General features: G+C 38.6%; 1 protein-coding gene across 16 annotated transcripts in view; it reads left to right on the forward strand.

Annotated features, from left to right (window-relative positions):
- The window catches only part of CAB39L (calcium binding protein 39 like), a 148,127-nt gene that overhangs the window by 106,649 nt on the left and 13,599 nt on the right, over positions 1-27,879 (forward strand). For all 16 annotated transcript variants that reach the window (XM_014838938.3, XM_014838939.3, XM_014838937.3 and 13 more), the window contains 3 exons: positions 5,529-5,588; positions 9,649-9,714; positions 24,347-24,490. In XM_014838938.3, the coding sequence (XP_014694424.1) occupies positions 5,529-5,588; positions 9,649-9,714; positions 24,347-24,490 (270 nt within the window). The remainder of the gene's footprint in view (positions 1-5,528; positions 5,589-9,648; positions 9,715-24,346; positions 24,491-27,879) is intronic.

Genomic DNA, 27,879 nt, shown 5'->3' on the forward strand with positions numbered 1-27,879 from the left:
CATCTTGTAAAACTGAAACTCATATCTTTACACTCATTAACCAACTCTCCATTTCCCCCTCCCTCCAGCTCCTAGCAACCACCATGCTACTTTCTGTTTCTGTGAGTTTGACCATTAAAAAGAAGTTTAGAGAGGGGCCGGCCTGGTGGCGCAGCAGTTAAGTTGGCGAGTTCCTCTTTGGCGGCTCGGGGTTCGCCAGTTCAGATCCCGGGTGTGGACATGGCACTGCTTGTCAAGCCATGCTGTGGCAGGCGTCCCACATATAACATAGAGGAGGATGGGCACGGATGTGAGCTCAGGGCCAGTCTTCCTCAGCAAAAAGAGGGAGATTGGCAGCAGATGTTAGCTCAGGGCTAATCTTCCTCAAAAAAAAAAAGTTTAGAGAGCATATTAGAAATAGCATAACTAACTTATAACTAAAATACTAGAATTTATATATCCAGTGAGTGATGACACCCTTCAGAGTTTCTATGTCAGAAAACCATTTATTTATTCTTATGATCCTGCCATTATTTAATTTTGAAATTGGTATCAATGTCTGTGGCATGTTCATTTTTCAATAACGGCAAGTCTCTATCCTTTGAGGGCAGATAAAAGTTTTGGAAACAGCAAAAAGCTATTTGACATCCAGGTTAGTGGATAAAGTGGGTGATCAAGTTAGGTAGAACTGTTTTTATTTTTTATAATAATAATAAAAATGAATTTTAAAATGACTAAAATAGTCTGATTTTCTTCAATGTCTACCAGATCGGCTCCGAAGGTGATTTTAGAAGAGGAATTCCAAAAATATTGTGAGCTGATGATATAATAGCATCATTGAAAAAAATAGGTTTTCAAGTAGATTATAAAATAGGCAAGACATTTAAGTGTATATATTCAAATTTGTTTCTTTAAAAGCGTTTCAGCAATATACTTGTTCCATTACATAATTCCAAATTTACTTCCTTCCTTCAGAATATAAATATATATTTTTACTTAATTATAACCTATGTATGACTTTTTGTTTTTTGTATGTTATCTTAAATACATATTTCAACAATATTGACATAGTTCGTATACTAATATTAATATGTACTTTAATCTTAGTACTTTTTGTACACGGTTTGAAAGTTGCCTGTGACCTGGATGTTAAGTAGTTCTTTTTATTAGCTCTCTAGCAGTGGAGAAAGGTGAAAGCAGTGGTTTGCTGTGCTGAAAACTACGTATTATCTATAGACTGGGAATTTACTTAGCCTGTTCTGAGAAGGTTCCTTAAGTCTATTAAAAGTTGTATTAGTGGGGCTGTGGCCAAGTGGTTAAGTTCGCAGGCTGTGCCTCAGTGGCCCCGGGTTCTTTGTTTCAGATCCCGGCATGGACATGCGCACTGCTTATCAAGCCATGCCGAGGCAGCGTCCTACGTACAAAGTAGAGGAAGATGGGCACGGATGTTAGGTCAGGGCCAGTCTTCCTCAGCAAAAAGAGGAGAATTGGCATCAGATGTTAGCTCAAGGCTAATCTTCCTCAAAAAAAATAAAAGGTGTTTTAGCTCACATGGTGGCAGGAAGTGTGTGAGTGTCAGGGAGCAGAAAGGGCAGAGACTGGAGTGGATTGGGAGGAAGGGGGGCCTCAGGAGAAGAAGAAAACCTGGCCAAGGAAAAGGGATACCCCAGGGTCCAAGTGGAGGCGAGGCCTGCAGGCGGGGCAGTGAGAGGGGCTTGCTGCGCCCAAGCAAACGGTACACTGGTGAGTGGACTCCGCCCTGAAGGTAGCCTGGTTAAGGGTCGGCAAGGCTGGGTGGCTGCCTGAGACACAGCCTATAAAGGGAACCAGGGAACCTCCAGAAATAAAATGAAATGGGCAAAATTGTATTGACGAGAACTCCTGTCTGGGAGAATCTTATTTGAGGATGACAGGTAACTGTGGCACCTATGTCTTAACAAATGGTCTGTGCAGGTCTGGGAGCAGGGCTGAGCTGCCCGAGGCAGTAGAGGAAAGGAGCTACAGTGCCATCACTCCCTAAGAGCCTCAGCCAAGTCTCAAATACATACAGAACCCATCTAGAATCTTGGGTGGAAGAGGGGGGTGGTCGCCAGGCTGCTCAGGTTTTCCGTCTCCATTCAGTCCTGCCTGCCCCCTAGATTCTCCCTGAGGAAACCGGGAGGAGAGGAGGAGCCCATGCCTGGAAGTCTGGCATAGACTGAAAAGGGCAAGGGAGAGAGAGAAGGGAAGAAGGGGGAAGAGGGGAGTGTGAAGAAGACAGAGACGCAGAGTAAGGAAGAAGAAAACTGGCAAGGACAGCAAAGAGTGAAGGGAAGGAAGGAAAAGAGAGAGGCAAGAGCTGGGGGCAGACTCTAAGGCAAGTTGACTGGTGGGTGGAGGGAGGGGGAGGGAGGGCAGCAAGCATGGACTTGTGCTCAGAGTGCTGTGAAAGCGACCCAGGAGCCTCTTCCATGTCACAGGCGACAAGTCTCACCTGGCAAACCCAAATTATAGAGTGGCTACAGATGAACCCCACAAAAGAGCTTATCTAGAGCACATTAGAGAGGCCTTGGGGCGTCAAACGTAAGGAGTGAGATATGAGACAAAGGATGATTCCGTTGCTTTCCAGCAAAATGCCTGTGTCCAAAGAACTAAGGTGTTTTCTACTAATAGATGCTGTAGTCTCATTTTTCCCCCTTTTCTATCACATGACTCTTTGCTGTCATGGAAACAAGTTAATCCCTTTCTTAAAAGAACATAAGTAAGCATTCACAAATAATTATAAACGTAGAACAAACTCTAATGGAGGGAAAAAGCAGATACAAATGAATATGTATTTTTGAAAATATCCTCAAAGATTTTTCAACATTTAATAAACTATACTTGATAATAATATCTTGCTGTCATATATTCAGCTCAATTTAATTTTCAGTACAATATTGAATCACAAAAATAAATTATGTTCTGATTGTACTTCAGTGTATCTTCCATTGAACTTAGGTCTTGAAAATCTAAATAAGCATAAAAAGTTTTCTAGTATGCCAACAATATTGGAAATGCCAATCTTCTATATTTTTCCAAAATACTAGGTTGATATAATGTAACAATGACCATAAGTCACTATTTTTTTAAGTAGCTGTTTCAAGGGGTTTTGTTTGTCAGTTGATTGGTTTGCTTTGCTTTGCTTTTAGTTTGGTTTTATTTTGGTTTTGGATTTTGTTTTTAACCTCTTAGACTTATATTTTGAGCTCCAAGATGACTGTTGTCCAGTTTAATCATTAATGTTTTAACATTATTAGTTTATGTTTTTATCATGGTATTGTCTACAAATTGTCCTTTCCCAGAAAGATTCCGTACCACTACGATCTCTTTCATCTCTCCCTCCGAGAATCAACATGGTAGAAGTGGTTGCTTCTATACTTAGACTGCAAAACTTAGTTCTGTCAAAACAGAATTGTTAGGAGGTAGGATGAAAGAGTACACTATTTCAAATAATTCTTTAAATTTTAAATTCTTTAAAATTTGAACTTTATTTTTCTTTGTAGTTCTCTGCTTTTTCTTTTTTGGGTAGGATCCTAGCTAGTTGTTTTTTTTTTCCACTCAGTTAGATGATCTATAATGATGCAGCAGTTATATTTGTGTATGTATTATGTGTATATATGCATGTTTGTATGTGTGTATATATATGTGTCTGTGTATATATATAGTATAGTCCCTCTAGTTTTGTGCATACATTTATTATGGACATCAATTTGAGTGTATATCTGTGAATCTATAATATATACACACTCAAGTGTTGGAGTGTGTGTGTGTGAGAGAGAGAGCAAATCATTTGTTGGCTGTATCCGTCGTATACGTGAGCTGAAGGAACGCTACCCTACCATATTTTATTTTTCTATTGTTGGATTTTTAAGTTATTTCAAGTTTTTTTCCCTTGGAATTTGAATGAGCTGCTGCTAACAGAACTCCCTCCTAATTCCTGTTTCTTTGGTGTAACACTAAGTATAGTGAATGGAAAACCTTTTGAGGCAGCACTCTTCTGCAAAATGCTTTCTGTTGCCACCATCACTGTGTGTGCAGGCCCTGCAGCTGTGGGAGAGCGTAGGCTTCACACTCGGGGCTGACACTGGTTATAACAGGTGGGGAACTCCCACGGGAGCAGCAATCCAGTCTCTGCTACAGCCCTTGGAGAGAACCGCTTTCTAACCTGGGTCAACTCAGGTTAACCACTCAGATCACTGACACTGCTCAGGAGATTAGGGAAAGGGATGTCTGAAAACTAGGCATCCCAAATATCCACTTAGAAAAAGACTAGGGACCCCAAAGGATGCTGTGGAACTACCTTACTCTCTCAGGGTCCCCTGATAGAGGAACTAGTTTGAATTTTGACTTTGGACAGGCTGAGAATGAATTCCTATAGAAGGTTTCCCCATTTTAAAATTCCAGTTCCAGAACAGTACTGAATGTCTTGCTGGAAAAAAAGTACCATATTTCCACTGATAGGCCCAAAGTTGTGACAATAAGTAATATGAAATGAAATTAATAGCTAGTGTCCTTATTTTTGAACTTGAAAATTACAGTGCAAAATGCTTTAAATATTTTACTTTTTATTAAAAATAGAAATAGGTGGGTTTTATTGTTACTGCTACCTTCTTTTTCTCTTGTTGTGTATCTTCTATATGCTTTTAGGAAGTTTTAATTAAATATGTATTAAAGTATAAGAATTTATTTTGGAAAACCTTAAAATTCTTGTTGTTTTTAATTAAATTCTGATGGTACCTAGACAGGGATTTTAGCCTCTAACCATATAAAAGGGATTAGGTGAGGCTTGTTTTCTTTCAACATTAGGGTGAATTAAGGATATAATTTAGGTGTGAGTTGAAGACAGTGAAATGTTCCTTTATGCTTTTGTTCAGTTTTCTGAGAGTTATGTCTGTAATAAGATCTGGCTACTTGTCTTCAGCTTTGAAAGGCTGCATTGTGCTACTTAGTAACTGCACAGCATCTCACAGCCCATTAGCCTGGGAGCCGGATGATCCTGAGATGGCACCGTTAAATGTCATTCTTGTGCTTCCCAGCGTTCTAGCCACTTCTGTTTTAAAAGTGGTTAAGAAAAAAAGTAAAGGTTAAACTCCTTGAAAATCTGTTAAGTTAACTTGTGAGATATGGTTTTAGGCCATTCAGAATTCTTTTTTTAAAGTATGATTAGTTCTTAATGACCTTTTTAAAAGATCATCGTAAACTGTATTTGAATATTTTTTATATCATAATCACAATGCAGAATTATGGCTTGAAGAAATATACTGTAAAGTCGTCTCAGGTGCCATTTGTTTCACTAGTTAAATTATTTCTATCATAAATCTAACAATAATATGAATTTAAAATACTCGATTATTTTTAACTTGAAACAAATGTGTTTCACATCTTAAACTAAGAATGGAAATAATTTTGTGGTGTACACCAAAATATTCTTCTGAAACTTTATATAACAGTTTCAAATTAATGGACTGAAAGAGTTGTAAATTTATTAGCTATAATAATTTTGTTTCACTTGGCTGTTCTTTTTCTAGGATTTACTAACCAGACATAAAGTGTTGGTAGCAGACTTCTTAGAACAAAATTATGACACTGTAAGTAGAAGTCATTTTTAAGACTTTACCTGATTCTCTCTTCCTCTTACTCTGTCCCTCCCTCTTAGATCTATGAGCGCTTACTCCTATTTATGATCCACAATAGAAACCAACCCTACACCCAATTTGTCTATCACCTGGAAGCCAGGTCATCGGGAAACTTCATGGAAAATGGAGGATGGCAGGAGGGCAGGGCTTTCGCATTTTTTCACATCTCTTCCAGTTGTGCTCCAGAGCTCCAAGAAATGACTCGCACTTGCTTACTTTGATCTTGACTAGGAGCATCCACGTTGCCCTTAGGAGGCAGTAGGTAACGCCAAATAGAAGAACACTCCACCCTTACAAAAATAATTCTACTTGGTCAGTAATTAGTTTTAGTTACAAGGCAAAATACCAAAGTATTTCTGTCTTTCACTGTCCTTTTCTCATACTGAATCCAACTCATCCTTTTGAGATTTGGCTGAAATGTCACTCTTCTAGGAAGCTTTCCCTAATCCTACCCCTCCCCAAACACACACAAGCACATACACACACTCTCTCTCTCTCTCTCATTTTTCACACTGTATTATTATGTTATTATGGGGTTTCTCTATCTTCCTGGCTGGCTCCCTGAGAGGCAGGAACCCTACCTATTGAACCCAGGGGTTCAGTGTACAATACAGACTTCAGAATCCACTTGCTTGGCTTCAAGACTCAGCTCTGCCTCTTACTAATTGTGTGATCCTGGGCAAGTTACTGCGCTGGCTGCAAAATGAAGATATTAATAATACCTACCTCATAGGGTTACTGTGGGAATTTAGTAAGATTGAAAGTTTTTAAGATGGTACCATGGTAAGCGCTCAGTATTAATTTTTATGATTATTACTGTATCCATAATACCTCACTCACCACCATACATTTGGTGGTGTTCAGTGAACGTTGAATGAACAGATCCATCCAAAAGCAGCTGTGCTTCGTAGGCAATAGCAGCAGCATGATTAAGTAGAACATAACACAAACCTAGAAGCAAGTTCTGTTCCAGCATTGGTTCTGATGCTCTAGACCAGTGCTGTCCAGTTAAAATATGATGCAAACCATTATGGAATTTAAAATTTTCTAGTTAGCCACACAAAAAGATTAAAATAAACATGAAATTAATTTTAATAACATATAGTTATTTAATTCTGTATATCAAAATATTATTTTCATGTACTATCAATATAAAAAATGATTGAGCTATTTTACATTTTTTTTATATGAGTCTTCGAAATCTGGTATATATTTTACACTTACAGCACCTCTCAATTCAGACTAACCATATTTCAATGCTCATTAGTCACAGATGCCCTGTATTGGGCAGCGTAGCACAGCTCTAGACTGTGACTCTGAGGGGGAGACTCTCTTACCATCTTCATCACCCTCATCATCATCATTATCCTACGGGTGGTAGCAGCAACAGCAGAAGTTATTTTTTACTGACATTTTATGGATTTTATATGTTTGTTAATCTTATTCATCTTTGTATCCTCATTACCCAGCACAGTGCCTGACACATAACAGCAGCAATGTAACCTGCCATTTTAATCTGTAGTCAGCAGTGTAACCTCTCTCTGTCTCTCTCTCTATACACACACACACACACACACACACACGCAACGATTAGTGGATTTTTTTGTGTCATCCATTAAAAGCAAAAGAAAATTACGTGTGTATATCGTATTTATGATAGTAATGAGTAAATTAAAGTATCTTTATTGGTTGAAAACTTTTGGTATTGAATTAAGTGATATGTGCTTACAAAGAGAAATGTATTTTTGATGATGACTTTATGCCTTCCCAACAGTATTCAAGCAGACAGTTGGCACATAATAGACATATGATCAGTGACGGCCTACAAATACTAATAATAGCCCGCAACAAGTCTCTGAACCATTTCTACCCTAGACACAACTTGCAATATACCTGGACTCTGGGAAGACATGGAACACCCTACCTGTCAGTGTCCTTTATCTTCACACATCCAAATCACAGAAATTTAACTATGTCTGTCTTATTCTTAAATTGTTTGCTGGTCTTCCTTTAAGAATTAACAATATAATCATGAAATCAAAAGTGATTTTCATATCCTAACATTATCAAGAAAATATCTGTGGGATCAATTGGAGTACTTTGATCTAAGTAAAACCTGAAGAGAGGATAATTTTTATTGCCAGAGACATACAAAATCTTCAAAACTAAAAGAAAATGGGATATTTTTGAATTTAGGAAACGAACTGCTATTATAGTTTGTTCAGTAACTATGTATGTTAGATGGAATGTTAAAAAAATACTCATTAGGTGTTACATTTCTAATAAATGAAAATAAAAGAAGGTTTAGATAGCTTATGACAAAATCTGTAGTATCAACCACTAATCTTTACTATAGAATGAGAGGTAAATATGTTGTGCGGTAATGCTTTGCATTTAGGAGTCAATACACAACAATTTGAGAGACCATGGACCCATTCTCTTTGACCCCTTATTTACCTAATTTTTTCTATCTTTGTATCTATAGTCACTTCTTATGTAATGTAATGGTTTCACAGACACAGAGTCTGCAGCACTGACTGAACACTACATCTGAGAACTCACACTCCCTCTAAGATTTCATACTTCCTGAGTTTCATATTTCTTTAGCAGAAAACCATGAAACTGGAGCACACGATATGACTCTAAAATAATCAAATTGGTAGCTTGGGGGTTCAGTCGTACCTTATACATGTATTTGCATTTTACAGTTGCATTTAAAACTTATCACAGGGGCTGGCCTGGTTGCCCACGCTCTGCTTCAGTGGCCCGGGGTTCACTGGTTCGGATCCTGGTGCAGACCTATGCACCACTTAAGCTGTGCTGTGGAAGACATCTCACATATAAAGGAGAGGAAGATGGGCACGGAGGTTAGCTCAGGGCCAGTCTTCCTCAGCAAAAAGAAGAGGATTGGCAGCAGATGTTAGCTCAGAGCTAATCTTCCTCCAAATAAATAAATAAAACATCGCAAAGTTTGTCTGATAAATTTAATAACCCATAAAATCTTCCTTGTGTTTCATGACAATTAGGATAAATAGTAAGTCCATTAGATAAAAGAGTATAATTACTGTGACTTTAATGTGAGCTACATGTTTCGGTTTTTATTTTTCACTTTTTAATTCTCTATTGGTAATTATCACCAGTGTGCACAGCATGCCTTCACCACACACGTGCACACACACACCTTGCACTCAGCCCTCTGAGGACCAGGACTGTTTTCCACTCTCCCCAGCCCCTGAACTCTTGCCTTCAGTTCTCTGCTGAGCTTGCTCCTCCCGTCTTAGTGATCTCTGAGGGTGGCATATGTGGTGGGAGGTTGAAGCGGAGCTTCCCCAGCTGCTGGCACTCTGTGTTAAACTGAAGGGCTAAGGTAGTGACTGACGACTACCTTGGGAAACAGCAGTGTCCCCCAGCTTCTGGGGAGAGTGGAAGTGCACCAGAGAGGCCAGTTGGTATCAGCATGGCTGTCATGCGGCATCATGCCCATTCCTCTACCTGTTCATGCTATGACTTTGATTCTTTATGGGTTACCAAGTGAAGCTCTAAGTGTATTTAATCTTTTTCCAAATTATTCATGGACTAATAGCTACCAGCAAGGCTACATAAACAGATTTCTTTAAAATGGCATAAAATGAGTTAACTTGCTCATTTAATAGACAAATTAATGGATGTTTGATTCAAAATGATTTATTGGGAGGACTCGGTTACTCCATTTTTCTACTCTATTTTTAATTTGCAGAACTAAAATAAAACAGATATGTCTCTTGTGTCACTTGACCTTCCTATGCTCCAGTGTCTTTGTGTATAAATGAGGATAGTAAAATGGAGAAACCTCCCTCTGCTCAGCAGTGATCAGCTAGGGTTGAGCACGTCGAGGGACAAAGCACAGCAGCTGGGCTGCACTGGGCTGGCCGGGAGGGTGAGGGGTTTGCTTCTGAGGCAAAAGAGCAAGCAAACCCAATGCAGAGAAATCACTGCTGGTTTTACACTCTAATATTTATTTTCTTTTCGTTAGATTTTTGAAGACTATGAGAAATTGCTTCTGTCTGAGAATTATGTGACTAAGAGACAATCTTTAAAGGTAATAAATTTCTTTAAGTTAGAGTCTTCAAAGTTGATATCTTGTTAGTAAATGATTGGTCTATTAGTGAGCAAGTAAATGCAGAAAAATTAAGTATCCTTTTTTTTGGAACTTGAGAACTATGTTTTATGTTATGACTATACTTTCTGGCAAAACAATATAAGTATGATGCCTCAAATACTTTTTGAAACTAACAACATAAATAAGTACACGATTTGGGGGCGGGGGCGGGGTGAGTAGGGATGTGTGTAACCAAATGACATTTGCGACTTGAGGTTATATCTCTCATGCAACCCTGGTGGAAATGCCGCTCTCCCTCATCAAACAGGGAGCCCTGCAGAGTAGGGCCACATCCGTCTGTGAGTGGCTTTCTCTCCCTCCATGAAAACAGCCATTTGATCAAGAGGAGGTGGGACAGCTCGTGGGGGAGTGGGACATCAGCTAGAGCCGCATCTCCACCTTTCAGATGCCACTCAAATATTCAAGAGTGTTGTTGGAGATAATAATTGGCTGTTTTTTGTCAAGCAAGTTGTATGATGTTTAAACTTACTACATACCACTCGTATTATTTTTACACGTTGGGATGATGACATTCATAGAACAATGCATTTGTTTCTAAATATTGAACACAGTTTTAAGCTAAAGCAATAAGTTAAATCTATTTTGTACCATGTTTTTGTCAATTTACTTTACCTGTGATTTTGTGATGGCCATGACCTGCTTTCTTCTGTATCTGTGCCCTCACTGCTACAGCTTTACCCATTGATGGAAAGGTCAATGTACCATTTCCATCCAGTCATTCAGCACTTTTTGTTGAGTTTCCCCTTGTGTAGAAACCCTTACAAGGTGATCCATGTAGAAAACAATACCATTGGTAGGCTGCTCTCCATGCTGGAGTCTGGAGTGATGAGACCGAGCTCCAGACAAAGGTAGTACGTCAGTGCCGTGCTCTGCGTGTCCAGAAAGCTTATTAAAAGCAGTTGAAGATAAAGATACATCCTGTTGCCAGACCCATGTACCTAAAGAATAGAATTCCTTATTTGCAAAGAGCTCCACAAGGACAGCCAAAACCGGGGAGCTTGTCCATGTTACAAGAGATAGTCATCCTGGGAGGGAAGTGGAAATTGGAACAGTAAACGGAGGTGACAGTGCTCTGAAGGGCCAACATATAGGAAATCGCTCATAAATTTTCCAAATCCTTTCTCTTTTCAGTGGGAATCTGTCAGATACTGGACCAAAGTAGAGAGGTTGGTATGAATTAAGGTGACTGAACCAAATTGGGATGAAGAAAGCTGAGGGTCATGGACTTTAGTATTTATCCTTGTACCATTTTCAGCAGTGACAAGAAGTTGTTACCGAAATTCTTTTGTGATCAGCTGTCTCTAGGGCCTTAGGCACAGTTATCCAAACATCTCCCTTCTGGGCCCTCTTCCGGCTTTTTCTGCCTTGTTATCCTATCATCCCCTCCTACCCATGTGTGCCCATTGCCCTCATTCTCTTCTCAGGATGTCTTCAGTTCTACCTTGTCCTGTCCCCTTGTTAATATTTGTAAAGTGATTAGAGCAGAGCCTAGCACATGGTAAGACCTAGATATGTTTGCTAAACAGAATAAAAATAAATTTTATCAATAAATATTCCTCATCATTATTGCTAGGGTTCAATCTCTGGAAGGTATTGATCTATTCTAAATAAATAATTGAGACTAGGATATGAATTAGACTTTTTCCCACCAGGATGCATTTGAGTTTAAAAATAGAAACCTGTTAATTCAGTGGATGTAGGATTAGTTCAATATGATACAAATTTTGGTGGCTAGCAAGGGGGAATTAGAGGGAATCATTTTTCACTGCCATCTGCTGCCACCTGGTCTCCACCATCCAGTCTCCCTTCCCCTTTTCATGTGGTTCTCCAGCTAGAGACCTAGACAGTAGTTCCAGTGACACAGGCAAAGAGCGACCAAATTTGTCTCTGGTATTGAAAGTCTCCTTTAAACTCTCCCTTTTCAAACTGATTGTTTCCTACTAGTTTACTGCTGCCCCAGCCTGCTCGTGAGGCCTCTTTCCTGTTCTTTATTAATCCACCCAGACATACTACATTGGCTGCTATTCCTGCCTAAAATTCTTTACAGTCGAGTTGTCTCACAAATATTTGATTTACAATATGGTAAAAGCGAGCACTGGTTGGTCAGTGAAGAAAAACTAGTGAAAGGCAGATAAAGCATATCTAAGAATGTGGAGATCATTAAAATGGTTACTAAGAGTTGGCTTTTTTAAATTCTAGATTATAGGCAGAGATGTTGCTAAAATGGTCTTGTATCACTCTATTCAAGGACAGAACTCATTAAATATTGTTTGCTCTTTTCTTCAATAGAAAAACATTGTTTTAGAGAGCTCTGCTGGTGCCCTGTTGGCTTTCCCTTTTGGGAATTAAATCTGTGGGAGCACTATGTTCTGTTTGACATAACCGTGTTTATATCTCTGGGTTCTGCAATATTTTGTATATAGATATTTCATAATTTTAAGAAACAAGAGAAGTTTGATTATTATAATAGTACATTTACTTACAGTATTCTATAAGTAATAAACTCTCTTAAAACTAGGCTATTTTCTGATTCCAAAGTAGTTGCCGCTGTCTTTTGTTAATGATATTCTAAATTTTCCTGAACTATCTGGGGGTGCTTAGATTCCTGGTGTCAATAAAAAATAATTAACAGAGAAATTCCTTTCCCTTATGTGACCCAGCTTAGGAATTTGTTTCTTATCTACTTCAGAGGCCTGGCATTTAATTACTAGCAAGAAAGATTATAATTCAAAAGAAAATTGGTGGAATTTTTGGGTTTTTTGGGGCTGTGGTCAATTTCATTAAAACACTAAGTTTTTTAAAAAGTCTTATTTCTACTTGTGCATCGTTTTACTGTGTACTATGAAGCCTATAAAATAAAATTTAAAGAAGTAAAAATATAAATTTTTTCCATTTACTTAGTACAGTATTGCTTTATAATGCTTTGTATTATAATAAAATCCAGCATTTTGCCATTGTCAGTGTTAATTAAAATAGATTAACACTTAATGTCTAAAGGATTCAGTATTCTTGGCCAAAGATTGAACACAATTGATTGTCTCAGAAAAGTAGTGAAATTATATTAGGAGAGGATAGATTGGATAGAATTTATAGGTAGACATCCCCATGTAGTAAAAATTGAAGTAACTTAATTTGAATTTAACTCATAAATGTCACCTCAACAAATGGTTATTGAATGTTTGTTTGTGTGTGCATATGTGTGCACATTTTTAAGGGTAAATTTTTTAGTGAAATATATTTGTTTCCAAAAGACCTTTTGATATGTGTATGTGTATATGATATATATGTATGTATATATGATATGTTATATATTTTATATAAATATATCTATATAGAGTCTATATGTATATAGAAGCTATATATAAACATATGTGTGTGTGTGTGTGTGTGTGTGTGTGTGTGTATGTCTATCTTTAGAAGCTTCTTGTCAGCGTTACAACCCAGAATTTTTTTTGAGAGAGTCTGGTAGCCATCCAGCTGAAATGTAAACATCTAAGAAGATAGCACTTTTATCTCCCTGTCACTGGAGAATTTAACCTTGGTGCTTCTCTCCAAGCTGTAACCATTTGCTTGTCAGAGAGATAAGAGAAGGTTTATTATTCTCTTTATTAGTTGGATAAAAGCAACTAATTAGCTAAAACAAATTGCTACCTCAATGACTGGGTGAATTTAGGATAAACTGTGAAAGGGTGCACAGCAAATGGTGCTGTCAAGTCCTCTTAGAGGGATAGGTCACCTTTCATCTGGAGACTATATGCACGTAGTGGATTGTAGCTGCTTGCTGTATAAATAAGGTGGAATTTTATCTGTCTTTTTAGTGCATTTCTTACAGGTTGCCTGCAGTGTTGTGCTCTGGATATGCTTATTCAATAATAGAGATGCTTTCTTCCTTGTCTACATTTTGTGGAGAGGATGTTGTGTTGGTAGGACCTTATTTCCCCAGCAGTGTCCACATACATCACACAGATATGTTGCAAAGGATACAAGCACAAACAAGATTTGATGCATGCACTTGTGGAGCTTACATTCTAAAGGGGCTCACAGTAACTGTACTACAAGGCAAAGTGAGAACAACTAAGAAAAAACAAAGAGCACAGAGGCGACAGAGGAGATTCAGCTCAGGAGAAAAGTCGAACTCTTAGAAACAGAAGGTAGAATGGTGGTATCAGGGGCTAGGGGGTAAGGGAAATGGGAGATGTTGGTCAAAGGATATAAACTTTCAGTTATCAAATGAATAAGTTCTGAGGATCTAATGTTACAGCATGGTGACTATAGTTAATAATACTGTTTTATATACTTCAAATTTGCTGAGGGTAGATCTTAAGCATTCTCACCACAAAAAAGGGGGGGTAACTATGTGAGGTGATGGATGTGTTAATTAACCTAATTAATGTGTTAATTATCTTGATTGTTGTCATTGCTTGACTTGCAAGTGTATCTTCTTATGTCACATGCCATGCCATTTCTCACATGACAAAATATGTCATTACTGTATTACTTCTCTCTCATTACTTTATTATTGTTAAACATTCTTGCAATGCTAGTAGTTCTATTTAATTTTCATGAAATTTCAGCTCTTTATACCTAGGAGCATTTTGAAAAGGAATAAACTCCTTTATACATATTCTTTAAAAAGGAAAAAGGGTGCTAAATATTTCACAATGTTTACATATATCAAATCCTCACAATATACACTTTAAATATATACAGTTTTGTCAATTATACTTCAGTAGGGGCTGGCCCCGTGGCCGAGTGGTTAAGTTCGTGCGCTCCGCTGCAGGCGGACTGGTGTTTCGTTAGTTCGAATCCTGGGCGCGGACATGGCACTGCTCATCAAACCACGCTGAGGCAGCGTCCCACATGCCACAACTAGAAGGACCCACAACGAAGAATACACAACTATGTACCGGGGGGCTTTGGGGAGAAAAAGGAAAAAATAAAATCTTTAAGAAAAAAAAAAAAAAAAAACTAGTAAAAAAAAAAAATTATACTTCAGTAAAGCTGGGGAGAAGAATTTATAGTAAGGGGCGAAGCCACAGAGGCAGAAGAATGAGGAAAACAAGTGAGGGAGCTGAGGAAAGGAAGCAATAGAAATGACTGCAGATCACAGAGGGCTTCAAATGCCATCCTAAGGAGTTTAATTTTTTTCCCCCTAAATCCATAAGAATCTAGAGATTTGTTTATCCACTCACTGTATAAGTGGAATTAGTAACATGAACAGGGCTGATCTTCAGGAAGATTCCTTTGACATAATGTGCAGAATGAATTGGAATGGGTGAACACTGAAGGAGAGACCATTTTGCATGCTTTTGCAGTAGTCCAGTTGAAAGGTAGTGAGGGTGTGAATGAGGATACTGACAGTAAAAATGGAATGAAGGATGTTTTAAAATTGGCAGGTGGTGGGTGTAGATTTGATGTAAGGAGCAAAAGAAAGAAAGGAGCTGAGAAGACTTCAACTTTCTCCCCGAGGGGACTGGCAGATCATGATGTCATTAACAAAGAGAAAAAAGAGAATTGGTTTTAGAGATTGTGAGTCTGCTAGGCCAGCAGAGCTGGCCTGGGGCTACCCAATGGGCAGTTAGATATGTGGGTATAGAGTTTAGGAAAAAAGTTAAGACTAGAAATGTATATTTAGGATGCATATTCCTAGAGTTATAGTTGAAGCTGTGGGCATAGATGAGACAGTTGGGAGATAAAAGATAAGCAGTTCAGGTATACAGCTTGGAAACTTCCTACATATATAGTACAGAAGGAAGGACAGCCAGTAACAGAGGCAGCAGAGGAACAAGCTGCAAAAGGTAAAAATGAGAAGAAAGCAGTGGTCTTGAAACCAAGAACAAATACAGTTTCCAGAACAGTGTTCGGTTAGTGTTAGATGTTGCAGAGAGATTAAGGAGGATGAAGATTAACAGTTTGCACAATTGCTATTCCATATCTATGAAACTGGTGACCAGCTAACATCCAACAGTGGTCATCATTTTTTATGTTTAAAACAACCATGATTTTTTGTGCACTAAAATAGCTTTAAGGTGTGTACTTCTTATTTGTTAAATAGACAAAAGATGCATCACAGGCAAGTTGGTTGTTTACTGGCAGCCAGACACACCCACACACATCCTCCTGCATACCTACCTCTGGGATTCTGTTGGTAGACTCTATTGTGATAGACAGTTCGCCTTCAGTTCATGTGCTTTCTCCACCCATCCAGGACTTCTGTAACCATCTATACATTGTGTTACTATCCTGAGGCATCCAGAAAAAGTCCACTAAGTAGAAGAATTAGAAAATAAGTATACTGTATATAAAATTACAGTAGTCATCCCTTATCCAGGCAAGATACATTCCAAAACCCCAGTGGATTCTTGAAAACATGGATAGTACCGAATCTGTTATGTACTATGTTTTTTCCTGTACATACATAGCTGTGATAAAGTTTAATTTGTAAATTAGGCAGTAAGAGATTAACAATAATAACTAATAATAAAATAAAACAATTATAACAATATACTGTAATACAGGTTGCCGTAGATCTTAGCAGCCTCAGCATATGATTTTTTTTCTTCCCTTATTAAGTCCAGAACTTTCACCTTTTCACTTAAAAGAAGCACTTTACAGCTTCTCTTGGCATATCTGAATTGCCAACATTGCTACTCTTGTGCTTTGGAACCATCGTTAAGTAAAGTAAGGGTTACTTAAACACAATCACTGTGGTACCATGACAGTTGATCTGATAATTGAGACAGCTACTAAGTGACTAATGGGTAGATAGCATATCCAGTGTGGATATACTGAACAAAGGGATGATTCATGTCCCAGGCAGGATGGATCTGCACAGCATGAGATTGCATCACACTACTCAGAATGGCATATTATTTAAAACTTATGAATTGTTGGAGATGACATCATCATCACTCCCCTTCAATCTACAGTGAGTTAAATGCTCATTACCCAACAAAGGCTAGATTGCCCAACATACATCCACACATCAGTACAAACAACGGTGGGTGGATTGGAGCACATAGAGGAGGCAAAATGGGGGAACAGCAGAGGCAGTGCCCAGGATTCTAAACCCCTGACTGTGGCAGCTGAGCCACCCACCCTCAGCCCCCAGAGAACCAGTGGGCAGCAGTGGAGGCACACATGCAACTCTGGCCAGCCAGCTGTGATGGCACCTGTGGCCATGGGGAGCCAAGCAGCAGTAAAGGCAGAGCCCCATGATCCCAGGCCCCCAACCACAACTCAGAACCTGGTAGCAGCAGCAGAGGCATGATGACCTCCCAACTGCAGCAGCACCCGCAGCCACAAGGTAATGGGCAACAGCAGAGGTGGTGCCCTGCAAACCTCCCTGCTTTCTCACCCTCTCCCTCCCCCTGGAACTTCTGACTCAGGTGAGCCCAGACATGGTGGAGGTGTCAGCCATGCCTGTCCCCATGGCAATGAAGCCAGAAACTGCAGTAACACTGGCAACAGCAAGGCATCAGTGACCCCCCAGAGGCACAGGTGGCAACAACGAGAGTACAGGCAACATGCAGAATAGAGTTGGTGGAGGGTGGAACATGCTGATCCTCAAATATAGTCAGAGGCAGCTTAGGTAAGAGAAATCAGAAACTGGCTCTATAGCACCACCTACTGAAAAACAAAAGACAGACCTTTAATCTCCAGTTGGTTGAATAGTTCGAATCAAAACAAACAAAGCTACACCTAAATAAAAGGATTTCCTATGAGAAATGTGGTAACAGAGGAATAATGCAGCAAGCACCACGAAAAACCACAGTAACATGGCATCACAGAAAGAAAATAACAATTGTCCAGAAACCAAACATAAAATCAAGGAAGACTGTGATGTAACTGATAAAGAATTCAAAATAGCTGTCATAAAGAAATTCAGTGAGCTACAGGAAGACTAAGAAAGGCAGTTCAATGAGCTCAGGAATAAAATCAATGAACAAAAGGAACATTTTACCAAAGAGATTGAAACTCTAAAAAAGAACTAAGCAGAAATTCTGGAGCTGAAGAACTCAATAAATGAGATGAATAGAGCAGACCATGTGAAAGAGAGAATTAGTGAGGTTGAAGGCAGAAACCTAGAAATGATGCAGGTAGAAGAGGAGAAAGAACTAAGATTTTTTAAAAATTGAATTCTACAAGAATTATGACTCTATTAGAAAGGGCAATATAAGGGTAATGGGTATCCCAGAAGGAGAAGACAGAGAGAAAGGAGTAAAGAGCTTATTTAAAGAAATTCTAGCTGAGGAAGGAATTGGATATACAAATCCATGAAGCTAGTAGAATATCCAGTTATCTTAATATAAAAAGACCTTCTCCAAGACATATAATATTAAAACTGTCAAAAGTCAGTGACAAAGAAGGAATATTAAGGACAGCTAGAGAGAAGAAAATAACTTACAAAAGAACCCCCATCAGGCTTTCAGTAGGTTTCCCAGCAGAAACTCTACAGGCAGGAGAGAGTGGAATGATATATTCAAAATGCAGAAAGAGTGTAATGATATATTCAAAATACGGAAAGATAAAAACAGTCAGCCAAGAATACTTTATCCAGCAAAGTTATCCTTCAGATATGAAGAAGAAATTTTCCCAGGAAACCAAATCTGAGGGAGTTCATCACCACTAGACCTGCCTTACAAGAAATGTTGAAAGGAGCTCTCTCACCTGAAACGAAAGGCAAAGGTATACAAAGCTTTGAGCAAGGTGATAAATAGATAGATAGAATCGGAAAATTGCAACTCTATATCAGAATAGGTTAGTAAACAATTATAACATAAGAGTTAAAGGGAAAGGGAACACTAAAAATATCTATAATCACTTCTTTTTGGTAATGAACTCAGAATACAAAATGGATAATTTGTGACAACAAAAATATAGAAGGGAAAGAGGAAAAGAACAGAACTTGCATAGGCAAATGCAGATAAGATGCTATCAGCAGAAAAAGGGCTATCTTAATCTGTGAGACCTTTTATGCAAACTTCATGGTAGCCACAAAACAAAAATTCAGAAAAGAGACACAAATATAAAAAAAGAGGAAATTGAGAAACCCATCACAGAAAACAGCTAAACCGAAATGGCAGACAGAAACACAAGGGAAAAAAAGTAGAAATATAGAGCAACCAGAAAACAAAAGATAAAATGGCAGTATTAAGTCCTCATATATCAGTAATCATCATAAATGTAAATGGATTGAATTCACCAATCAAAAGACACAGAGTGGCTGGATGGATTTAAAAAACAAGACCCAACAGGGGCCGGCCCCGTGGCCAAGTGGTTGGGTTCGTGTGCTCCGCTGTGGCGGCCCAGGGTTCAGATCCTGGGTGCGGACATGGCACTGCTCATTGGGTCACATTGAGGTGGTGTCCCATATGCCACAACTGGAAGGACCCACAACTAAGATATACAACTATGTACAGGGGGCAGGGTGGTTTGGGGAGATAAAGCAGAAAAAAAAAACCAAGACCCAACAATATGCTGCTGCCAGGAGACCCATCTCAACTCTAAAGACAAACAGCCTAAGAGTGAAGGGATGGAAGATGATACTCCAAGCAAATGACAACAAAAAGAAAGCAGATGTAGCCATACTTATATCAGACAAAATAGACTTCAAGCCAAAAAAAGATAACAAGAGACAAAGACATTAGATGGACATTATATAATGATAAAGGGGACAATCGATCAAGAAGACATTAACATTTATTAACATATATGCACCCAACATAGGAGCACCAAAATATATAAAGCAATTATTAACAGACCTAAAGGGAGAAATTGACAGCAACTCAATAATAGTAGGGGACCTCAGCACCCCACTTACATCAATGGATAGATCATCCAGACAAAAAGTCAACAAGGAAACATCAGCTTTAAATGAAACATTTGACCGTATAGACTTAATAGATACATAGAGAACATTCCATCCAAAAGCAGTAGAATACACATTCTTCTCAAGGCTACATGGAACATTCTCAAAAATTGACTGTATGTTGGGAAACAAGTCTCAATAAATTTAAGAAGATTGAAACCATATCAAGCATCTTTTCTGACCACAGTGGTATGAAACTAGAAATCAGCCGCAAGAAGAAAACTGGAAAAGTCACAGAAATGTGAAGGCTAAACAACATGCTACCAAGCAACTGTTGAATTAATGGAGAATCAGAAAATACATGGAGGGGCCGGCTCCGTGGCCGAGTGGTTAAGTTTGTGTGCTCCGCTGCAGCAGCTGAGGGTTCGGATCCTGGGCATGGACATGACACTGCTCGTCAGGCCACGTTGAGGCGGTGTCCCACATCCCACAACTGGAAGGACATGCAACTAAGATATGCAACCGTGTATGGGGGGGTTGGGGGAGATAAAGCAGGAAAAAAAAAAAAAGATTGGCAACAGTTGTTAGCCCAGGTGCCAATCTTTAAAAAAAAAAAAGAAAGAAAGAAAATGCCTGGAGACAAATGGAAATGACAGCACAACATACCAAAGTCTGGGATACAGCAAAAGCAGTAGTAAGAGAGAAGTTTATAGCAATACAGGCCTACCTCAAGAAACAAGAAAAATTTCAAACAATCTAACACTATATCCCTAAAAAAACTAGAAAAAGAAGAACAAACAAAGCCCAAAGTCAGTAGAAGGAGGGAAATAATAAAAATCAGAGTAGAAGTAAATGAAGTAGAGGCCAAAAAGACAATAGAAAGGATCAATGAAACTAAGAGCTGGTTCTTTGAAAAGATAAACAAAATGGGCAAACCTTTAGCTAGACTAACTTTAAAAAACCCAGAAGGCCCAAAATAAATAAAATCAGAAACAAAACAGGATAAATTACAACAGATACCATAGAAATACAAAGGATTATGAGAGAATACTATGAAAGGCTTATACAGCAAAAATTGGATAACCTGCAAGAAACGGATAAATTCTTAGATTCATACAACCTTTCAAAACTGAATCAAGAACAAATGGAGAATCTGAATAGTAAGGGGATTGAAACAGTAATCAAAAACCTCCCAAAAAACCAAAGTCCAGGACCAGACAGCTGCTCTGGTGAATTCTAACAAACATTCAAAGAAGATTTAATACCTATCGTTCTTAAACTTCTAAAAAATTGAAGAGGAGGGGACACTTTCTACCTCATTCTATGAGGCCAACATTACCCTGCTACCAAAACCAGACAAGAGCAACACAAAAAAAGAAAATTATAGGACAATATCACTGATGAACATAGATGCAAAAATCCTCAACCAAATATTAGGAAACTAATGTAACAATACATTAACAGGATTGTACACCACTATGAAGGAGATTTATTCCAGGGATGCAAGGATGGTTTCAACATCTGCAAATCAATCGACATGATACACTACATTAACAAATTGAATTAAAAATCACATGATTATCTCTCAAAAGATGTAGGGAAAGCATTTGACAAGATTCTGTGTACATTTGTGATAAAAACTCTCTCAATAAATGGGTATAGAAAGAAATTATCTCAACATAATAAAGGCCACATATGACAAACCCACAGCTGACATCACATTCAATGGTGAAAAACTGAAAGCTATCCCTCTAAGAACAGGAACCAGGCAAGGATGCCCACTGTCACCACTCTTATTCAGCATAGTATTGGAAGTCCCTGCCAGAGCAATTAGGCAAGAAGAATAAATAAAAGATACTCAAATTGGAAAGGAAGAAGTAAAACAGTTACTATTTGTGGATGGCATGGCTTTATATTTAGAAAACCCTAAAGAATCCACCAAAAAACTAGTATAAATAATAAACGAATGCAGTAGATTCCCAGGGGACAAAATCATTATACAAAAATCAGTTGCATTTCTATACACTAACAATGAACTATCTGAAAGAGAAATCAAGAAAAGTCTCATTTGCAATTGCAACAAGAGGAATAAAATACCTAGGAATAAATTTAACTAAGGAGGTGAAAGCCCTTTACACTGCAAACTATAAGACATTGTCGGAAGAAATTGAAGAAGGCACAAAGAAATGGAAAGATATTCCTTGCTCATGGATTGGAAGAATTAACACAGTTAAAATGTCCATATTGCCTAAAGCAATCTATAGATTCAGTGCAATCCCTATCAAAATTCCAATGACGTTTTTCATAGAAATACAACAAAGAATCCTAAAATTTATCTGAAACAAAAAACCCCAAATAACCAAAGCAACCCTAAGAAAAAACAAAGCTGGAGGTATCACACTCCCTGATTTCAAAGTATACTACAAAGCTATAGTAATCAAAACAACGTGGAACTGGCAGAAAAACAGACACACAGATCAATGGAACAGAATTGAGAGCCCAGAAATAAACCCATGCGTTTATGGACAGGTGATTTTCAACAAAGGAACCAAGAACATGCAGTGGAGAAAGGAAAGTCTCTCTGATCAATGGCATTGGGAAAACTGGACAGCCATATGCAAGGAAATGAAAGTAGACCACTACACCATACACAAAAATTAACTCAAAGTCGATTAAAGATTTAAATGTAAGACCTGAAACTATAAACCTCCTAGGAGAAAACATAGGCAGTACACTTTTTGACATCAGTCTTAGCAATATCTTTTTGGACATGTCTCCTCAGGCAAGGAAAACAAAAGAAAAAATAAACAAATGATGCTACATCAAACTAAAAAGCTTATGCACAGCAAAGGAAACCATGGACAAAGCAAAGAGGTAACCTACCAATTGGGAGAAGGTATTTGCAAATCATGCATCTGATAAGGATTTAATATCCAAAATATATAAAGAACTCATACAACTCAACAACAAAAAATCAGCCTGATTAACAAATGGACAGAGGATCTGAACAGACTTTTTTCCAAAGAAGGTAATACAGTTGGCCAATAGGCACATGAAGAGGTATTCCACACCACTAATCATTAGGGACATGCAAATCAAAACCACAGTGAGATACCATCTCACGCCCACCAGAATGGCTGTTATTAAAAAGACAAGAAATAACAAGTGTTGGAGAGGATGTGGAGAAAAGGGAACCCTCGTACACTACTAGTAGGAATGTAAATTGGTGCAACCAATGTGGAAAACAGTATGGAGATTCCTCAAAAAATTAAGAATAGAGGGGCCGGCCTGGTGGCGCAGCAGTTAAGTGCGCATGTTCCGCTTCTCAGCAGCCCGGGGTTCGCTGGTTCGGATCCCAGGTGCAGACGTGGCACTGCTTGGCAAAAGCCATGCTGTGGTAGGCATCCCACGTATAAAGTAGAGGAAGATGAGCATGGATGTTAGCTCAGGGCCAGTCTTCCTCAGCAAAAAGAGGAAGATTGGCAGTACTTAGCTCAGGGCTAATCTTCCTCAAAAAAGAAAAAATTAAGAATAGAACTACCATATGATCCAGTATTCCACTTCTGGGTATTTATCCAAAGAATACTCTTTTTTTATGTTTCATGACTTTTGAGTAAATGAAACCACGGAAAGCAAAACCATGGTAAGGGAGGACTACTGGATGTTAAGGGTACATTTCGGCTGCCTGGCTGCTGAAGCTTTAAAAATTGCTACCACTGCAGTAAGAGTAAAAGTTAATGATGCAGAGCAGCAGTACATTTAGCTGTGCTGCTAGAGGGTCTTGAACTGTTCTCACTTTTGATATTTTTATTTTGTTTTGAAGTGTCTTTGTATGGGCTGTTATAACAGAAATACCATAGACGGGGTGGCTTAGACAACAAATACTTATTGCTCGTAGTTCTGGAGGCTGGGAAGTCCAGGGTCAAGGTGCTGGCAGTGAGAGAGCTCTCGGGGCTCTTTTATAAGAGTGCCAGTGCCATTCGTGGAGGCTCCACCTTCATGCCCTTCCTCCCAGAGGCCCCACCTCCTAATGCCATCACATTGCGGGTTAGGATTTCAACGTGGAGATTTTGGGGGCACACAAATATTCAGTTTATAACGTGGAGTAATGCTGCATTTTGAGAACTATGTCACCAGAACATGTTTTGCTTTACTTTTTTTGGAAACTTGTACATATTAAACTTCATATGGATTCAGGGTCGATGATGTTTTTTTTTCTGGCTATATATCAGGTTTTATAATAAAAGTTAGGGGGAAGTTAAGAGTCCCTTAACCTGTTTTTCTAGTTAGCTGCTAGAATACATTTATTTAGGTAAAGGAGGTATAATTGTAGAGTCAATTTTGGTCTTCTTATCCTACCGTAATGCCTAGGGGGAAGCATACTACTGGGAAGCAAGATAATTGAAGTAATCGATGAAAATAATAAATTCATTTCTGGCTAGCTCTTGATGAGAGCTTCAGAGAGAGCTTTTTTAAGCTGCAGCAATGACTGGCTTAAAAAAAAAAAGATTCAGAAATGCATCAAGTACTGATTTTAGCAAAACTGTGTGAAAAGCTTAAAATAACTTAATAACTGCTGTTTTCATAGCTGTGCTTTAAGATATGCTTAAGGACTCTCAATTTTCTTCATGTCAACATTCTTAACTCACATTTATATTTTGTTTTTCAGTGAGAAGTGAGATATGTTTTGAATAAGATGACTCTCAAACAGATGTTGGCTTTGACTCTGGTTTTTTGTAGCTGCTGGGTGAGCTGATCCTGGACCGACACAACTTCGCCATCATGACAAAGTACATCAGCAGGCCCGAGAACCTCAAGCTCATGATGAACCTCCTCCGAGATAAAAGTCCCAACATTCAATTTGAAGCCTTCCACGTCTTTAAGGTAAAGTGCAAGCCCCAGAAACTAGGTGGGCGTTTGTTTTCCAGTTTCAAGTGGCAAACTCCCTACTTTTTTACTCTCCAGTGGTCCGGTCTTTTAACTTCTCTAAGCCTCATCTAGAGAGGGAGGGGAAATGGTGTCTTCCTCCTGGAATTGTTGTAAGGGATACAATATGGATAAAATATGTAACAGTGCCCAGCGCATAGAAAGGACTCTGCAGACAATATCTATTATTGTAGTCCTGACTCTACCTCAAATGACAAACGGATCACTTAATGTTAGTAGAATCTGTAAATGTTAAATACATATTATTAAATGAAAAAGCAGGTTACAAACCACTCTATACAGAATGCAAGCCCAGTTCTGTTTAAAATATATTTACGTGTAGCTATATGCACAGAAATAAATGCTGGAAGGATGTACACCAAATATTCACAATGGTTATCTTTGGATGGAGGAAGTATGTAAGTGACTTTTTACTTTATTCTTTGTGTCTTCTTTATTTCTGGAGTTTTCCACATGTATCACTTTTATAATCAGAATAAGGATGGTGGAGGAGGAGGAGGATTCGGGAGATCTGAACTTCCGGCCTGCTCTTCTCCACCTCACGTCCTGCCCAGGGTGTTTATTCCTGCCTGGTGTGCGGTGGGCCCGGGCGGTCCTACTGTGGTCTTGCTGGTGCTCGTATATGTCAAACTGGCTTGCAGAAGCAGGGATCAGGTTCTTCTTTCTTAAACAGGAAAAAAATTACCTGTTTCTGATCAGTACTAACAAGTATTGTGTCCAAATAGTCTAAATATTGTGTTGCTCAGATTCGTATTCATTTGGGAGGGTGAACCTTTAGAATGAAAATGTCTTATTTTACACTTACACAGAACGGAATTTTGCTTTGAGTAACTTCCATGCAGCTTTATCAGGAGCCCCAATTTCAAATCCACGTACAAACCACTACAGGCTTACAGCATGCCTCAGGGCAGTGAAGTTAGCAAGGCAGAAGACTAGCCTTCCGATACCTCATCTAGCGCAAATCCCCCTGGGCAAAATAAAATTTGAATGAAATGAATGAATATGTGTATAAGACATGCATTTTTGATGTTTCATAAAAAGCATTCAGATTTAAAATAGCAAAATATTCTTAGTTTTCTGAGCTAAAAATATTTGCATTGTAGTGGTGATACTTGTCTTTCTCTAACCAAGCTTGAGAACTCCATAAATCACATTTATGAAACATGTTATGTAAATTAAGGGATACAGCCAATAAAACTGCATTCTAAAAGAGAAGTCATAGGTAGTTTCATTTGTTTAATTTGTTTGAAAGTGTTTTGAAAATACTTTTTAAAAAATGGGTACAGCAGAGAGAAAACCGAGAAATCCTCTATACTGGACATAATATTCAAAAGATTTGGTTCCCCATACCTTGATTTAGAAGTGCATTCCTTTTGATAAATATCAAGCCTTCTAATTTTAAATTAGATAAATCTCGGGGCCGGCCCAGTGGTGCAGCAGTTGGGTTCGCACGTTCCACTTCTCGGCAGCCCGGGCTTTTTGCCAGTTCGGATCCTGGCTGCGGACATGGCACCACTTGGCAAAAGCCATGCTGTGGTAGGCATCCCACATATAAAGTAGAGGAAGATAGGCATGGATGGTCACTCAGGGCCAGTCGTCCTCAGCAAAAAGAAGGAGATTGGCAGTAGTTAGCTCAGGGCTAATCTTCCTCCAAAAAAAATAAAATAAAATGAATAATATTAAAAAAAAACACCTATGAATTAGATAAATCTCAAGGTTCATCCCAAGCCTTGACTAGGGCCCTTCGGGGTCCCAGGGTCCCAGTGTCCCAAGGGAATCATGCACTATTGCATTAGTTGCCTCTAATCAGGAACTACCTTTAAAGGCAGCAGAGTTCAGCAGCTGTAAAAAGTAAAAATAAGAAAATTTTAGAACTTGAAAACATGAGCCAGCCCTGATGGCCTAGTGGTTAAAGTTTGGCACTTTCACTGCTTTGGCGACCTGGGTTCATTTCCTGGTCATGGAACCCCACCACTTGTCTGTCAGTTGCCATATTGTGGCGACAGGTCACGCAGAAGAACCAGGACTTACACCTAGGATACACAAGCATGCAATGGGGCTTGAGGGAGTAAAAGAAAAAAAAGAGGAAGATTGGTAACATGTTAGCTGAGGGCAAATCCCTGCAAAAAAAAAAAAAAAAAAACAACTTGAAAACAAATTTAGTGTTTTTTAGGTCTATTTTACAGTGTATGGAGTCAATGGAGTTGATCCAGTGATGCCTATCTGCACATTCCACTACATTTTACACTTATTTTGGATTGAAACAGATATGTTTAATCTTTTTTTTTTTTAAGAAAGAAAGACTGTTAAGAGTTGTTTATGTAGTTACTGCGAAATGCTAGACAATTTCTAGCTAAAATTTCACAGAAACTCCCTTGTAAACAAATAGTAACCAGAGGAGCCACGTATTTGGCTCCAGTATATGATTTCCTAACACATTAGTAGGTGTTATGTAAATGTCAAGCATTTTGTATAACAATGTAAATGAGCCTGGGGCACTTTTTTTTATAAGTAACAATTTTAGTTTATTGTAGTAAAATTCATGTAACATAAAATTCACCATTTTAACCATTTTAAAGTGTACAATTCAATGGCATTTAGTATATTCACGTTGTTACGCAGCTGTTACTGCTGTCTAGTTCCAGAACGTTTTCGTCACCCCAAAAGGAAAACCTGTACTTATTAAGGAATTACTTCTCATTTTCCCTTAGCCCCAGCAGCTGGCAACCAACTAATCTGCTTTCAGTCTCTGTGGATTTGCCTATTCTGGATATTTTGTATAAATGGAATTATTCAGTATGTGGCCTTTTGTTTCTTTCATTAGCCTGATTTCAAGGTTCAAGGCATTAGCTGGTTTCTAGGTTCATCCACGCCATAGCATGATCAGTACTTCATCCCTTTTTATGGCTGAATAATATTCCATCATATGGATATGTCACAGTTTGTTTATCCATTCATCAGTTGATGGACTTTTGGCTGCTATGAATAATGCTGCTATGAACATTTGTGTACAAGTTTTTGTTTGAACAAATGTTTTCAATTCTTTTGGTATATACCTAGGAGTGGAATTGCTCAGCCTTATGGTCATTCGATGTGTGACTTACCGAAGTGCTGCCAAACCGTTTTCCACAGAGTCTGTGCCATTGTACGTTCCTGCCGACAATGTACAGGGTTCCAATTTCTTCCCCTTCTCACCAACGCTTGTTATTGTCAGTTTTTTTATTGTAGCTGGCCTAGTGTGTGTGAAGTGGTATCTCATTGTGGTTTTGCATTTCTCTAATAACAAATGATGTTGAGCATTTTTTCATGTGCTTATTGACGATTTG

The sequence above is a fragment of the Equus asinus genome, chromosome 11 (assembly GCF_041296235.1).
Source record: "Equus asinus isolate D_3611 breed Donkey chromosome 11, EquAss-T2T_v2, whole genome shotgun sequence".
NCBI classification, from domain to species: domain Eukaryota; kingdom Metazoa; phylum Chordata; class Mammalia; order Perissodactyla; family Equidae; genus Equus; species Equus asinus.